At 36.8% G+C, this 16,627-nt stretch overlaps 2 protein-coding genes and 1 long non-coding RNA gene across 3 annotated transcripts; 1 reads left to right on the top strand and 2 right to left on the bottom strand.

The window, feature by feature from the left end:
* Positions 1-1,019: 1,019 nt before the first annotated feature.
* LOC145218298 (uncharacterized) lies at positions 1,020-4,584 on the bottom strand. Its single transcript, XM_080085711.1, has 4 exons — positions 4,269-4,584; positions 3,121-4,058; positions 2,643-2,868; positions 1,020-2,438 (listed from the first exon to the last, which is right to left on the bottom strand). Exons 1-4 carry the CDS (start codon positions 4,370-4,372, stop codon positions 1,787-1,789), a joined length of 1,920 nt encoding a protein of 639 aa, XP_079941837.1. The 5' UTR covers positions 4,373-4,584; the 3' UTR covers positions 1,020-1,786.
* Positions 4,585-6,792: 2,208 nt separating this feature from the next.
* On the bottom strand, positions 6,793-8,450 carry LOC145218622 (adhesion G-protein coupled receptor G2-like). Its single transcript, XM_080086029.1, has 6 exons — positions 8,186-8,450; positions 7,878-8,127; positions 7,594-7,713; positions 7,379-7,519; positions 7,196-7,305; positions 6,793-7,127 (listed from the first exon to the last, which is right to left on the bottom strand). The coding sequence occupies exons 2-6, from the start codon at positions 8,049-8,051 to the stop codon at positions 7,043-7,045; spliced, it is 630 nt and encodes a 209-aa protein (XP_079942155.1). The 5' UTR covers positions 8,052-8,127; positions 8,186-8,450; the 3' UTR covers positions 6,793-7,042.
* Positions 8,451-11,264: 2,814 nt separating this feature from the next.
* Positions 11,265-12,625, top strand: LOC145218623 (uncharacterized). The gene is made up of 2 exons (XR_013857674.1): positions 11,265-12,195; positions 12,320-12,625. It is a non-coding gene; the product is annotated as an uncharacterized LOC145218623 (long non-coding RNA).
* Positions 12,626-16,627: the final 4,002 nt, after the last annotated feature.

Below are 16,627 nucleotides of genomic sequence, written 5' to 3' on the forward strand. Positions count from 1 at the left end.
TAACAGTTAAAACCTAATTTAATTGCTATCTAGCACGTAGACTGCTACTACAACACGCAAGTGAGTTCACACTCGGGCACCGCGCTAGGTTTTCGCTACTAGGAATGAAACTTTTTGGTAGTGTGAACGAAACGTCACCTACCGAAACCTGGTACGAAAAGAGGTGGTTTCGCGCCTAAACGTGGTCGTGAAACCCGTGTCTGAACGACGCAAGGTTCGAAAACCGTGTCTGAACGAAGCAAGGCGCGAAACCGAATGCAGTGGTTTGTGCGTTGGTTTATAATAAGTGCTGTCTATTTTTGTTAACTGAAATGTACGTTTGCGTGACTAAAATGAGTGAACGAGGAATAGTATGGTCTAAATAAAAAGTCACAAAATTGAATGAACTTTGTATTGCGAAGGAGGTTCAGCTCATGATTTTAACGGCAAAAACCGTGTTTCAAAAAATTGCATTGGGTCTACATGTGTGTAACTCAATGAGTTAAAAGGGAAATCTTGATTGAGCTGTACACGTCTGCATTTTCGTTTAGCAAGAGTCCAAAATAGATTTACACTTGAAAGCCTTCCGCTTAAATCCCTGTTTATTCTTTTTTATGAAACTGAAATGCATGCAAAAAAGTCTACAAACTGAAAAAGTAACTTTTTCAAACATGACCTGCATAGTTCAGTTAAACTCTAATCTGCCATTGCCGAAAATCAAATAAAACTGGCGATAGTAGTGACTTTTTTCAACAAAATCAGGTTTGAAACCACACTTTTCTCTCATCGCGAAACCTGTGTTCAGACGTCAAAACCTGCCGTCCACACCAGCAAAAAACGCGATGCCTCGTCGTGAAAACCGTCTAGTGTGAACGACGTTTTTTGCTCAGTGTGAACGCGCGGAGTATGAACACCTGGTACGAAACCACGTGGCGGTGCCTCTCAACTCGTTTCGGCCCATGGACCACCAGTCCAATAAAATAAATATCGGGGACCAGTCCATTGTTAATTAAGAATAAAGAAAGCATCCACAACAAACATATTGGCTTGAAATATATTCTTTCAATACAAAAAAAATTGAAGAGAGATAACAGATAACAACAAATGGCCAATTGGATAAGCTTTTTTCGTACTGAATATTGAATAAATTATATACAACCAGCTTATTTCCAATTTAAAAAAAAATATATTTAATGTCCTGTGGACCACCCAAAAAGTCATCATGGACCACCAGTTGAGAACCACTGTTCTAAGGCATCTGAGAAAAATTTGTTACATCATAGACAAAACAATATTACGATTATGCGCAAACAATCGCCTTCTTTTGTTGAAAACAATGGGGCATCACTCGGTAGAGGAGAATCCTAAAGATACAAATATTTTGCAGTTTGGAAAGCGCTTGTTGTCCTATAGGAAGTGTGAAAGCGAAATATGTTAAAGCTCGTTACCGCTGTATTTAAAAAGTATGGCCCGTCACCATACATAGCCTTATCAAAAGTGTCCCTGTGGCAAATGAAATGCCAACCTTGCTCTTGAGATCACAAAAAGTACAAACAATCGCCAGTAAACACAATGTATTCAAACAGCAGCATGTTTAAGCTGATCCCTTGTCCCTGGTGTTTGTTTGCAAGAGGAATGATATGTGCTTGTAAGTTAAAGTTAGCTGAGCCTCAAAGTTCTTGTACATATCTATACAATCAGTAATGTTCAAATCGCCCCCCTTTCGAAGTAAAATCGCCTCCAACTATAAAAATTGTCATTATCGCCCCCTCGGTAGATGAAATCGCCCCCGTTGAAGAACCCTGCTCTAAAGTGTATGTATATTTTTGGCTTCCGAAGGGTCCAACTGGTCATCAGAGTCTTTCGATTCCCTGTAGCAAGCACACACGTTTTGTACTTTAAAATAGCTTTTCTGCTTAAGATAGGCTGACACGATCTTTGCGTTGGTTAACTTGGTCACTGTGGAGCTTGCATGAACGCCGAGCATCTTTTCAAGATTATATCCTGATGCCACAACCATAGAGTTATCATAGCCGAGCTTGTGTCTTAGTACACCTGTAACCCAGACATCCTCCAAAGCCAGCAACTCAGTGGATCTAGAAATTTCGTATAACTCCCCAGTCAACTTGACAGACATCACGTACATCTGTCCAGCACAAGAAAGAGGCCAAACATTAAGAGAGTACACCTGCTTGTTCATGTAGTACTTGCTTGCGATACGGCGCAACGGTACCGCTCGATCGAATGTTGTGCTGCCACATATGATGGGCAAGTTATCAAGAACGTTGTCCCCACCAGACTCCGTTTTATCGTTTGCTTTTTCAATTAAGTTGTTGATTACTTTAAGTATTCTAGGTGGGTTTATTGCCACATCGTCGTCCATTTTCGCCACAAGGAAATCGGGTGGTAAGTTCTCTGAGGACCATTGGAGGATTGCGAGTGTTTTTAGCGACAGGTTCCTAAAGAAATTATAAATTCGGTTGCAAACACGTTTATACAAAATTTATATCTGCCATTTTTGATTGTTCGTCTTCGTTAGACCTAATGCAAAAACGAAATATTTTTGCTTGTCCTTGCAAATTGAATAATTTTTGGGGCGTTTTAACTAATCTATTAAGCGAAATCATAACATGTAGGTTAGTTTGCTCATACAGATCACTTACTCATAACTGTCGATGTCATCATACTGCAGTATATCACCGTGCCTTTCGGCTTCTTCACCCACCGCGGAATTTTCAGATTCGTCAAGGGACCGGCCCAATACAAATACGTTGATAAACCTGGTTCCATTTGCGTACGTCAGCTTGTTCTGCGTTTTTCGCAGTAACTTTCGCCTGTCTGTGTTTGTCGGGCTAGACTCAATCATTGCAATAAAAGTCCATTTAACATCTGCCGAATTAAAATTATAAACGTATACTGTAGCACGATTGAAAACCAATAGAAGTCCTATACCTTGCTGGTAAAAGTTGTTGGGTATCATTAAGCCTAAATTACTACTTTCGCGAACTGTTAACAAAACCCGATGAACTGGCATGATTAAACACCAACTCCAAAATTTTTAGTCAGATATTATAAATTTTAGTCAGATATTATAATAACTATAATTGCCCATCAGGTTCTATGAAAATATTTATAACGTACCTTCGTTTTTGAAGCAGGAGATTTTGCATTGCGGCTCGTCTAATATTCTATTGGGCTTCCTAATAAACCTAAATCCAGCCCTCGGTGGCAACTTGTCAATAGAAAATCGCGGGTCGATTAACTGAAAAGGTTCTCTTCTGACTTCTTCCTTCTTCCTCTTCTTCTTCTTTTTGTTTCTGTTGGTCACCATATCGTACCATGCATTTACCACATTTTTGTTCTTTTCGTATATATCGTTGCTATCTTCTGAGTTTTTGTCGAGGTTTTGAATTCTATCCTCATTGTTATCATGTTCTATATTGTGTGACATGGTTTCGGATAAAGCAGGGTCTATATTTGTGTCAGAAGCACCATCAATAAACGATTCCTTAGCTTCTTCTTCAGTATTTTCAAGCAACGTTTGTTCTTCATTCGTGTCAGAGACATCATTACCAAATTGTATCTTTGCATCAAGTTTTTGATGGTTTGTAGGTGCTTTAATGTCTTCTTCAATATCTTCAGACATTGCATGTTTATCAGAAACATCGATTTGTTTGGTTTCTTTGGGATCAACCATGTAACCACGTTTTACTGTATTGCTATATTTGCCATTGATATTTTTCGTAAAGTGTTTTTCAGTAATATGATCATCATTCAAGTTTTCATTACGTAAATACGATTCATCAGATATTCGTGGTTTTTCGAAGGCAGAGGGTTGATCGCTTTCCTCAAGTCCTGCGTGAGCGTTTTTTAGTTTAACATTGTTGCCTGCTCCTGAAACCCCTTCCACTATAAAGAAATTGTTTGAAGGCAGTTCCAAATGCGAGCTGCGTATGGGAGGTCTGAAAGGTTTAACCTTTACCTCTTCTTTTATTTTGACAATGACAGGTCGAAAAACGCTAAACGCACGTTTTTTGTAATTTGCCTTTATTTCTGCGTTGATTTGGTTCACCGTATCGCTGTAAACAAAATCTTTGTTACCACTTGCTGTTAACAGTATGACACTACCACTCTGCAACTAGCATTATAAGCCGCAGTATCTGTTTATTGAAGATACATTTATATTTGTATTTAAGCTTAGGCTACACAAAATTCTCTTCCATTAAGTCCAGAACTTTGGGCTATTTTATGCGATGTAACCTTTGTATAAGCTTGTCAATTTTTCTTACCTTGGCCACAAACTGTTATGTTTCCATACAGCTGTAAATATAAGAAAGCAGCAGTAGACCAGCAACAAAGCGCCTTTGCGCAATTTCCGCACCACATACACCATTCCTTGCGAAATTCATTTGTGTATCATGAGGACCGCTTTAAAATTACCTGTGTTCTTATCAAAATTTGTCAGTCAGGTAACGACTCATTTCACACGAGGTAAAACCTGCATATTGCTCGGCAGTCATTAATTGGCCCCTTTGACATAATGCAATTATGTGCCGTCGTGCTTAAACAATGAATCATTTGTTTCCTGTTTAAATTAAATGCTGATTGCAGGATTGTTCTTTTGATACCGAAGTGTTGTGTGTTGTCCGTTATGTCGGAATAAAGCCACAACACCAAACTCATTAAGTTTAAATTTAATACCTCAGAACTGTTAGATTTTGCGATATACTAACAACTTAATCATTTTACTCGGCACACTTAACTAGCTAAAACATAAAATGCTGTTCAAAGACTCAATGGGTTGTCGGAATGTGTGTTGCGCGGTGACGTGTACCGGTAGATTCAGACATTTTAGGCTGCAAAACTAAACAAAAAATTCTTGTAGCTTCGTCATGCAAACACAAACATTTCGCCATTAAGCCCTATGAAATTAAGCTTAAAAAATGTTGTAACAGGACAATAATACGTCACAATTATTGACTGTTTTGAATGTTACGCTTCATTGCAACGCGCCAGTGATGTGAAAATTAAAACCAGAAATGGAGAAGGCCAACCGGTCATGTACAGCGTAAACTAGATCAATAAGCATTCGTAGCCTATGAGGCAGTAGGCAGGCTAAATTCTTACACGGTTTTGCAGGTAGGCTCCTAATATTTAAATTTTTAGTGCATATATAGTCATTACCTTGCACAAGACTTTGTAGTTACATACATAAGTATTTGTCAAAGTAAGTACATAGTTACACAAGACACAGACTTAAATAGTAGCTTTAATAAAAACCAAATTGCCAAGGATGTAGAGTAAAACATACCTATATATTAAACAGACGTTTCGACAAAAACAAATGTCATCATCAGTGAAAAATATAGAACATTGTGATGTGACATAAACCTTTAAATCCCTTGCTTTCTATTTGGTTTTAAAATATACTCATTTGAAAATGAGTGACATTAAAACTTTTTTTTGGTGGCCAATATTAATATGGGGCACCTCAAAAACATTAATCAGTCAGATGCAAAAAATGTTCAACCCTAACAGCTTTTTCAGAGCAATTTCATAGAGATGTTTAAGAAATACCTTGTACAACAATCGTAAAAGAGTCAATTTTTTTATTTGGTTGAAATGTGCATGTTATATTACAACTGAATAAATAGTCTGATTCAACTCCTGTACACAAAGACGATTGGTTATTACCAAATTATCTATGACGTTTACATTGCTGTGGAATTTTTTTCTGATCTTTTTGCTTTAGTGTTTTTTTGCCTTCACCACTTCTATTAATGGTACTAGTGGTACTTAATGTGGTTTTGATGCATTTTCCACAGCCACATGCTTGTAATATTGGATACAGCCACAGACTCCTCACATTTTGGTTTCGCACACAGTTAGCAAGAAAAATGAGAAATTCCTAGAATTCATGGTTTTCTTTTCATATGACTGGACTTTGAAGTTCCACCTTACTTACCTGAAGTGAATTAACAATTGTAAACAGCCACGCCATTATCTCTTGATATTTTACATCTTCAGCTATTAGCATAAGAAACCCAAAGATCCAGGTCATTCCCATCATTATGATCAGAGTGATTGCCAAAATAAAATCCTGCATACTTGTGCGCTTTTGTGCAGAAGATCTCACCTGTTTTGTTAAAGTATAAGGCTTTCTTTTATTATGCCATTAACCAGATAAAGGTCTTGTATGGGACATCAAAGTGTTAAATATTTATGATGAAAAATGTTTGAGAAAAATACATATACTTGGTTTTACTTTATACCTGGCAGCAATAGCTGATTCGTTTTCTTTTATTGTTTGCCGTGTTTCTATACCATGTTATTGTTTGCAAAAAAAGTTTATTTCCATGTGCATTTTTTCTGTATGTTTTATTATTTATAGTGGTAGTTCTAAAAGAGTGTTTATAGTTTCATTAATTGATCTAACAAGTCAAGATTTTTAAGATGTACACATCCAAGGTACCTGTTCTTTTTTGCAGGTCAAACTACTGAAGACAACAATAAACAAAATGAAATTGAAAAGAGCTAGGATCCCAACTGGCAAAAGGAATCCAAAGTTGAGAGAGTAAAGATGTAACCAGCACATGTGGCGAGCTTGGTAAGATGAGACAAACAAGTTGTCATCTGATATATTAATGAAAAGTGAATGTTTATTTAGATTCATTCTGATTCATTAAAGTGTTTACTGTTTTACATTCAATTACTTTTAACCGCAATGCCAATTGGGTTAATTTCACTTACCATATTGGTATCTTGGAAGGTCGTCATAGATGATTGCAACACAAGCATTTACAACAACAATTACTAATGGAACAAAATATGAAATTACCAAAGACACAACTCGAGTTTTTTCGAATGAACTGCTGATAACCTAAATATGTTTGGTTAGTAAATATTCATGTGTTCTACTTTTACCTGATTTTTTACCTTAACTAAAGCAATGTACAGGCTATATGCATTTGCACTCATCCAAAACCAGGTTGTCAATAAAAAGTAGTGAAGCAAAGCAGTGGTGACATAACATGGCATTCTGTTTTGTGTATTTCCTGCAGTACTAAGGAAGAGTATATATGTTCACAATTACTAAACATATACAAATGTTGAGAAGGAACATAGTTGGCTTTTCGGTTCTTAGTGACCTGAAGTATACAGAACCGAAATTGTATGTTAGTTTAAAAAGCATGTACATTTTCACTTTTTATCCTACTCAATGCTGCAGTATATGATGAGTGTAAGAAAAAGGCCAGCCATTGATAAACCACATCCAATGTAAGTTGCAATATGGAGTGCATGGGCAGATGGCAACACAACTGATTTCTATAAATGTAAACCGTAATTTTAAATGCCACATATGTATGGCTTCTTTTGTTACAGTTACATTGACTCTTACAATTATCATAGCAAAATGTCCCAATTGATGACAATGAAACTTGGGAGGGGAATCTGGTTGACTGACTAATCTACAAGTATTTGGCATCCAGCGGATTTTTTTCTTGTCCAAACTAACGCATTGCGTTCTTGTGACATTTTCCTGTGAAAGAAAATAATCTTACATTGATTGTGTGACTAAAACGGCGAACCATTTCAAGCAATGACAAATTTCACCCTCAATGGATTTGATTTCAATTTGACACTTCCATGCCGATTTGCATGAGCATTGAAACTAATTGTCACAGCAGGAGACTTGTTTGGTATGCTGAAGTTTCGGATACGAGCAGTTAGAACCTTTAACATAACACTGTTTAGTTTTTGTGCAGAATACCATTCCTATTTTGATAACATGGTAATATCATCGTCAACTGAACTTGTAAAGAAAATGGTCTTCATAGTTCATGATCACATTGTAAAAAAAGTAAGTAAATAGCTAGTTGTTTTTGAGCAACACTTACCTCAGTGATTTCGTCTTCAACTTGTGGGTATAAAGCGTTTGATTTGTGCAACACAAATGATACGTGCACTGGCTTTGCTTGTTGGGCAATGTTTCTTCGTGCTCGGGCGTCATGACCGGATTTTGAAGCCAGCTCTGATTTCTGCTGGAATTGTGAAGTTGATAGGCGGTACATATGCGATTCCAGATGCGTGTACTGGGCTAAACGTTACTTGAGAAAATGTCAGACCATCTGGTATTCGTTCTTGAACCTGCGAAAACACAAATTGCACCAAACTGTGTTATATTTTGTTGTTGACTTGATCCCACCTGTAGTGTTGTTCCACTTGTCTCCAAGTTAAGTGAAGTTTGGTTCTGTGGTAGAACAACTCGATCGGAAAAGTCATCGAGCACTTGTAACAAAGTATCTTTCTGTTTGACTGTCTCCCTTAAAAATCCGGTGAAATAAAGTAAAATCGCCATACTGTTTTTAACCGTTTTACCCGAACGGTTTTGGGTAAAAATAAGTTTGTTTTTATATTTTTTGTTCATATAATATGTTTTTAAAACTTTTAAAACCGTCAAGCAGCAAGACGTCGACCTTATCTACGAAACAGTTTGCTCATGCTTGCAAAGATCATTGCGATATTTTAATATAAACGATGCATATAATGTCATACGCCGAACACATGCAAAATTTGGTCGTATGTTTAAATTTCAATACCTGTAGAGAATCGCTTTTTCCAACTGAAAGTTCCACAATCTCTACATAGATTGACTTTCCTTCCGTGGTTGTATTAATGTTCCATGTAAAACTTGTGTAAGCTACGTAGTGGTAGGGATAACCATCGGTTTTCATTTCTTGCCAAAAAGGATTTGCTGTCAGGCTGCCTAGGCAGTCTTGTCGGTGTGCAACAATCGCAAGTAATATAGGCCTATAATAATCACATGGGCTATGACACGAAACTTGGTGCGGGTTTAACGTACCTAAAACCTAAATAGGCTACGTAACTATAGGCCTATTGTGTGTAGTTAGTCTACCTGTGGCGGTAAAATTTGCAGAAAATCGACTATCTCCGTTTTGACTGCTTGTCTCGTGCATAAACATAGCAATGCATGAAATAGGCTATGGCTGCCAGGCATAATAAATAAACTATTGCAATCCAATAAAACGGCTGGGTGAGCAATACATGGTTATAGCAACTTGCGACAAGCTGAATGAAATGCTTGCTTTACTAATATACTACGACTGTTTAGCGATATGGTTTGGTTCCAGTTAAGCTAAAATCAAGTTTAGAGTTACATTTAGCCACTTCCGTCTGATAACATGTTAGTATGTAATTTAAAGCGCATGCTGGGCAATTTGTAGAATAAATTACCTTCTACGAAATTTCACAAAATCAACCAAGTAGGTTTAGGCTACGTTAGATTTTCTGAATTTTGTGAAACAGGTTAGGCATAGTCTTGGATTTATGGAATCTTAATTGACTTCTGAAAATGTCTTTACCTTCTTCCATTGTTAGTTGAAACGGTTTTGCACCTTTTAGATTATAAAAAGTGTAGTAAATCAATGTGTGAAGGTTTAACACAGGGGTGGGCAAACTACGGCCCGGCAAAGGAGTTCATGCGGCCCGCCAAATGTTAGTAAATTTTAAAAAGATAGTTACCGAGCAATGGTGAATAGTAAGTTATTATAAGCACAGGCGTACAGTTTTAAAAAATAAAAATAAATACCGCGGGTGCGACTTGCCGATACCTATACCATGTGCAGTATCTGTAACCGTACCATACTTTGGAACTAAACACAGATACTTTTTTCGTGCTTTAGCCTGTTGTTTCTGCCACGTTCTTATACAAATCGTCACTTCACATAATTTCTTCGTTCGATAAAAGTGAAAGCGATTCACGTTTTTAAATACAGCCCACTTTGCACTGTTGACGCGAAAACTTTGGTCACTTTGGATCAAGTTTACGTCTTTGCAGTACTTGAAACAGACAAAAAATAGCTTCGGAATCGTTAACACAGACCCGCACAACACCTAAAGATGGATACTAAATGCGGCTCGCATTGTTTAATGTTGGCGCAAGGAATTTATTAACAAAACAACGTGCTTGTTTATTTTGAAACAATTACAATTGTAGCGTTTCAACCAATGTTTGTCCAATCAAGTGACAACAAATTTATGTTTATAGCTGAAAATATGCTATGTTAATATTTTGGGCTAAATCAGGCGTGTACGACCACATGCGGCCGCGGAGACGGGTTTGTGCGGCTGTGACCATGTTTATTAAAATACATGCACTGGAGGCCGTGACGTAACTAAAACTATTTTGCCAACTATTTTAAACTGCTAAAAACAGATTTCGTGTGACTGGAAAAAAGATTACCAGCCTATTAACTATATGCGGTGCCTGTTTATCCGCTCATTGTGTGCAAAGAATCCGAAAAAACAGGCACAGTAATCGTCACAATACAGATTATGATGTCATAAACCAGGGTTGGGCAAACTTTTCAGTGCAAGGGCCGCATTCAAAAGTTCTAAATCTTATCGGGCCGCATAGCGGCATAGTATTTCATCAACGGCCGCCAATTGCTTGCTTGTTTTTGTTTTAAAATAACCGGTATAAAGAATTAGGTTCATATCATATATATATACCATTTAAAGTCACCTAAAATGCTCAGATTAATAGATTCTAACTTGGTGCATAAGTTTAGCTAAACGAAGCTAATTGTTTATGACTTCATAATCTGTATTGTGACGAATGCTGTGCCTGTTTTTTCGGATTCTTCGCACACAATAAACGAATAAACAGGCACCGCATATAGTTAATAGGCTGGTAATCTTTTTTCCAGTCACTTGAAATCCGTTTTAGCAGTGTAAAATTTAAAATATTTGGCAAAATAGTTTTAGTTACGTCACGGCCTCTAGTGCATGTATTTTAATAAACATGGTCACGGCCGCACAAACTCGTCTCCGCGGCCGCATGTTGCCGTACGGCTGCAGGTTGTGCACCCCTGATTTAGCCCAAAATATTAACATAGTATATTCAAAATATTAACATAGTATAGCGGACCGTGGGCCGTAGTTTGCCCACCCCTGGGTTAGGACCACTGATTCAGTGTGTTAGAGGATTGAATAAATTTTTCACTGGGGTGTACAAATTTTGCGTAAACGTTAAAAGGGTGTGCCGTTTCTAAAAAGGTTGGCAAGCACTGGCTTAAAGTTTGAGAATCACTGCAACAAATTCGAAAAACAAAAATCTTACATGCCTATACGTCACATTTAACAATGATGTTACCATAGTATACTAACATGGTAGTCCAGCTCCTCTTTTCCTCTCGTTTCTTTTATTATCCTGCGCATTTCGGTTACGCATGAATAACACTGCACGTCGTCTGAAGTTTTGTATGAGGTACATGGTAAACAGCTAGTTTTTAAAAGCCGCTGGCGACAAATCTTTGTCTGTTTTGAAGTTTTTTAGTTATTGGGTTTATTGTTTAATGTATGTAGAGCTATTAAAACGTTTTTAGCTTTTAATTGTATGAACTCTTTAAAGTATATTTTTAAAAACTTATAGACAGGCATCTTTTTTGTAAGAATTGCTTTAAAATTGCGGCAATGAACCGAATTGGCGAGGCAAGGTTTTTCAGCATGTTACTACACTAGCCAACATGTCCTATGTCTTATCATCATGTGCGCTGATGAGACCTTACAGGTCAAAACAGTGAGCAGTATTTGCAGCTTACTTATCATCTATCTATTGGCTTATTAATCATATTGTCATCACTTTGGTTCCCCAGCAGTTGCTTAGGCATTAAAAATCAGTTTTTTTTCTGTGGTTTATACCCATTTGTGGTATTGAACAGATTTGGTGAGGAATTAATGTTCTGCCTGTTACTTCCAACAAACTGGAGGGCCATCAGATGGCTACACCAACCAATATGGCACATATCTTTTCATCAGCTGCACTGATGAGACCTTATAGGTCGAAACAGTGTGCACTGTTTACTTCTACAGCTTCTGTTTTCAAAATCCTAATTAGTAAATCACTTGGCTTTATACTACACTCGGATACGATTTTCATAGTAGCCTACTGTTAGCTATAACATTATTATTAAAAAGCTAAAATGAAGTAGTTTCATATTTTGTAATTTGAAAAAAGAAGCACATTTGTGCAGAAAGTACAGGCACTTTTGACAGTCATTTTGATTTATTTTTTAGAGCTCCTCTTTTTTGGTTTGCTTGGTAGACCTTTGGAACATTTTAGAAAAGAGCTTTTTGGCAAACGTGAACGACAAGACATGAATAAATAAATCCACGAATATTAAAACCTATTGGGTACTTTCTCTTTATCCACATCAACTTTCAGAATATCACATGTCCTATTTTGGAAACTTTCATAATGAGGATCATAGAAAACTTTTGCAATACACAAAAAAAGTCTAGCTTTCAAGCATTTCAGGTACACACTTTGAGAAAGTTGAAGTAACTCTAATGAAGGATAAGTGAGACTTCCAGGCCCTTGCTCCATAAAAGAAACCGGCTGGCCCTGTGATTGCATGGTGGACAACTTGCTAACAATTTTACTTACTTTTGCAAAATTGTTTTTTGCCTTGAACAAAACATCACCTTCCAAATACTTTAAACTCCATGTTACTTATCACAGCATTTGACTGTTTTTCTGCACCACTTTATTACTTGTTTATGATGTCTAGAAATTGTTTTTGTACCTTGATTTTTTTTCAAATAAACTTTTTGCTTCACATCACTCTTTTGCATGGTTTCTCATCTAATCAGTTCTTTTAGGAAAAATCTACCTCTTGTTGACAGTTTAAAATGAGTAACTTTGGAAAAAATATGGTCTTCGTTTAAGCTTGACTTTCCGTCTGTCCGGATCGAGTTCCTGGTCGGGGTCAAAGTCGTTAAATATCAGTTTATTAAAAATGCAGTCAGTTTGGAAAAGTTCCATTTTCACCAGACTTTAGTTTGATCCGTAACAAGCTTTATGCACCCTTGAATATGTTAGGTAAAACCACGCTAAAATCACTTCAACGCGGTTAAAGAAGGACTAAAAGGCAAAAAAACTCAGTAAATTCCCTCCAACAACATAATTCCAACCAAACGTAGTAATATTACACATGGTAGATGCATACAACCGACCACACACGCACAGTTTTGTCATTTTCCTGCTCTTAAGGCCCCCAACTCAATGCAAGCATCCGACAAGCGTGCAGAGTTAATCAAGCTTGACGGTAACAATAGCTGGACTACCATGTTAGTATACTATGATGTTACGCACTGCAACGCGGCAGTAATGTGGAATTTTTTTTGGAGACGAAATAGGAGAAGAGACAGAATTCAAAGTAGATCCATTTTTATCAACAAAAACTTGAAAAACCTCACTTTCAAAATCGCGTATATTATTTGCACACGTACAAAAGGGTCCGTTTATTATTTCATTGAAACTTGTACGTTGTGTTACAACAGAGTAAACAATCTGATTCAACTCATGTACAAACAAACACAAACAAAAATTTGTGTTTAAAACTATCATGTATGATGTTTACATTGCAGTGGAATTTGTTTCCGATCTTTTTGCTCTAGTATTTGTTTGGCCTGTGCCACTTCTATTGCTGGTACTGGTAGTACTGGATGTAGTTTTGGTGCATTTTCCACAGCCACATGCTTGTAATATGGGATTCAGCCACAGACTCCTCACGTTTTGGTTTCGCACACAGTTAACGAGAAAAATGAGGAATCCCTGTAATTTATGGTTTATTTTTATGTGACTGGACTTTGAAGTTCCAACTTATTTACCTGAAGTGAATTCACAATTGTAAACAGCCATGCCATTATCTCTTGATATTTTACATCTTCAGCTATTAGCATAAGAAACCCAAAGATCCAGGTCATTCCCATCATTAGGATCAGAGTGATTGCCAAAATAAAATCCTGAGTACTTGTACGTTTTTGTGCAGATGATCTTACCTGTTTTGTTAGAATATAAGTTCACTTTTTTTGCTAGCATACACCTTTTTTTAAAAGTTATTTTCAAATGCATTTTCTACAGGTGTTTATTATTTATACTTGTAGTAGTATCTGAGCATGTATTGTTTCAATAATTAGTTTAACTGGTTATAATGTTGTACAGCTGCACCTGCAGATAATTGACTTGCACACTTTGAAATTAGCTTACAAAAAATCTGCGTGTCATTAAAATCCTAAAAAATGCAAAAAAATATGATATCCTAGTAAGCAAATCAGTCAGAACTCAAACTATGCTAAAAATCTGCGCTTTTTAGGTACCTGTTGCTTTTTGCAGGTCAAACTACTGAAGACAATAATAAACAAAATGAAATTTAAAACTGCTAAGATTCCAACTGGCAAAAGGAATCCAAAGTTGAGAGAATAAAGATGTAACCAGCACATGTGGCGAGCTTGGTAAGATGAGACAAACAAGTTGTCATCTGATAATAAACAAATGTAATTGTTCAATTAGTCTCATTGACATATTTACAGTTTTACATTGATTAGCAATGCCAATCATATATGCTGTTTTTTGTGATTTACTATTGTTTTTTAAATACTACTTACCATATTGGTATCTTGGAAGGTCGTCATAGATGATTGCAACACAAGCATTTACAACAACAATTACTAATGGAACAAAATATGAGACAACCAAAGATACCACTCGAATTTTGTCGGATGTACTGCTGATAACCTAAATATCATTGGTTGGTCAATATTCCTGTTTTGCTAAAGCTACTTGTACCTGATTTCTTACCTTAACTAAAGCATTGTAAAGGTTGTATGCATTTGCACTCATCCAAAACCAAGTGGCCAATAAAAAGTAGTGAAGCAGAGCAGTGGTGACATAACATGTATTTCTGTTTTGTGTATTTCCTGCAGTACTAAGGAAGAGTATGTTCACAATAAGTAAACATATACAAATGTTGAGAAGAAACATAGTTGGCTTTTTGGTTCTTAGTGACCTAAAAAATGCAAATTGCATGTTAATTTGAAAAGCATGTACATTTTCATTTTTTATCCTACTCAATGCTGCAGTATATGATGAATGTAAGCAAAAGGCCAGCCATTGATAAACCACATCCAATGTAAGTTGCAATATGGAGTGCATGCGCAGATGGCAGCACAACTGATTTCTGTGAATGTAAGCCATAGTTTTAAATGCCACAAATATTTTTTGTTACAGTTACAATGACTCTTACAATTATCATGGCAAAATGTCCCAGTTGATGACAATGAAACTTTGGAGGGGAATCTGGTTGACTGACTAATCTGCATGTATTTGGCATCCAGCGGAATTTTTCCTTGTCCAAACTAACGCATTGTGTTCTTGTGACATTTTCCTGTGAAAGAAAATGATCTTACAATAATATGAACCAATTGAAATAATGGCAATTCCCACCTTCAATGGATTTGATTTCAATTTGACACTTCCATGTCGATTTGCATGAGCATTGAAACTAATTGTCACAGCAGAAGACTTGTTTGGTATGCTGAAGTTTCGAATGCGAGCAGTAAGAACCTTTACAATAACACCATTTAATTTTTGTGCAGAATATCAGTGATTTGTTGATATACATGCTACTGTCGTGGTCAAGCATTGTCACATTCATAGTCAAAAAGTAAGTGAATAGCTATTGTTGTGTTTGAAGTTTTAGATTTAAATCACGCTAACATGCAACAACTACCTCGGTGATTTCATCTTCAACTTGTGGATATAAAGCATTTGATTTGTGCAACAAAAATGTTACTCGCACTGGCTTTTTTTGCTGGGCAATGTTTCTTCGTGCTCGAGCGTCTTGTCCGAATTTTGAAGCCAACTCTATAATTTCTGCTGGAATAGTGAAGTTGATAGGCGGTACATATGCGATTCCAGAAGCATGTACTGGGCTAAACGTTACTTGAGAAAATGTTAAACCATCTGGTGTTTGTTCTTGAACCTGCGAAAACACAAATTGCGTGGATCATGTGATATTTAATTTGCTGTTAGGGTTTTATTTCACCTGTAGTGTTGTGCCACTTGTCTCCAAGGTAAGTGAGGTTTGGTTCTGTGGCAGAACCACTCGATCGGCAAAGTTATCGAGCACTTGTAACAACGTCTTTTTCTGTTTGACTGCCGCCCTTGCCAAAGCGAAAAATAAAGTAAAATCGCCGTACTATTATTAAATTAAACAGAGTGTCAATGCCGTTTTTTTTCACGAACGGTTTCGGTTATAAATAAGTTTGGCTATATTTATTTGAGTAAAATTCGATGGCAGCAGGACATTTCATTTAAAAAACCTCGATTATTTTACCCAAATTGGTTTACAGTTAAGCGCATCGACTGACTGCAGATTCAAATGACATCCTCTTGTTTTTTACGTTAATTTGTGTTTCATTCCTAACATGTCCGAGAATATGCGGGTGGTACCCCTGGTTATCGGTTTAACTAGGTTCGGCCACTATACACAATGTTTCTTACATTTGGTCTGGTTTGTTTCTTTCAAGAGATGTTGATACACTGTCCGCAATTATTAACGTATCCAAGACGGTTTTTGTTGTAATCTGTGGAAACAATGTCGTTTTACAGCAAAGTTGGAATTGGACAACAAGCAATTTACCTCCACTTGTGTCGGTTTTTTCTTGGTAAGCTGTAGAAGTGTACTAACAACAGCGTTGGATTCATATGCAGACAGGCTTTTGTTGCCTGACGATGTTGCAAGTCTCAGGTTGACAATTGACTTCGAAACTGCTTCGGTGG

This window comes from Phallusia mammillata, chromosome 3 (genome assembly GCF_965637545.1).
Source record: "Phallusia mammillata chromosome 3, kaPhaMamm4.hap1.1, whole genome shotgun sequence".
Classification (NCBI taxonomy): domain Eukaryota; kingdom Metazoa; phylum Chordata; class Ascidiacea; order Phlebobranchia; family Ascidiidae; genus Phallusia; species Phallusia mammillata.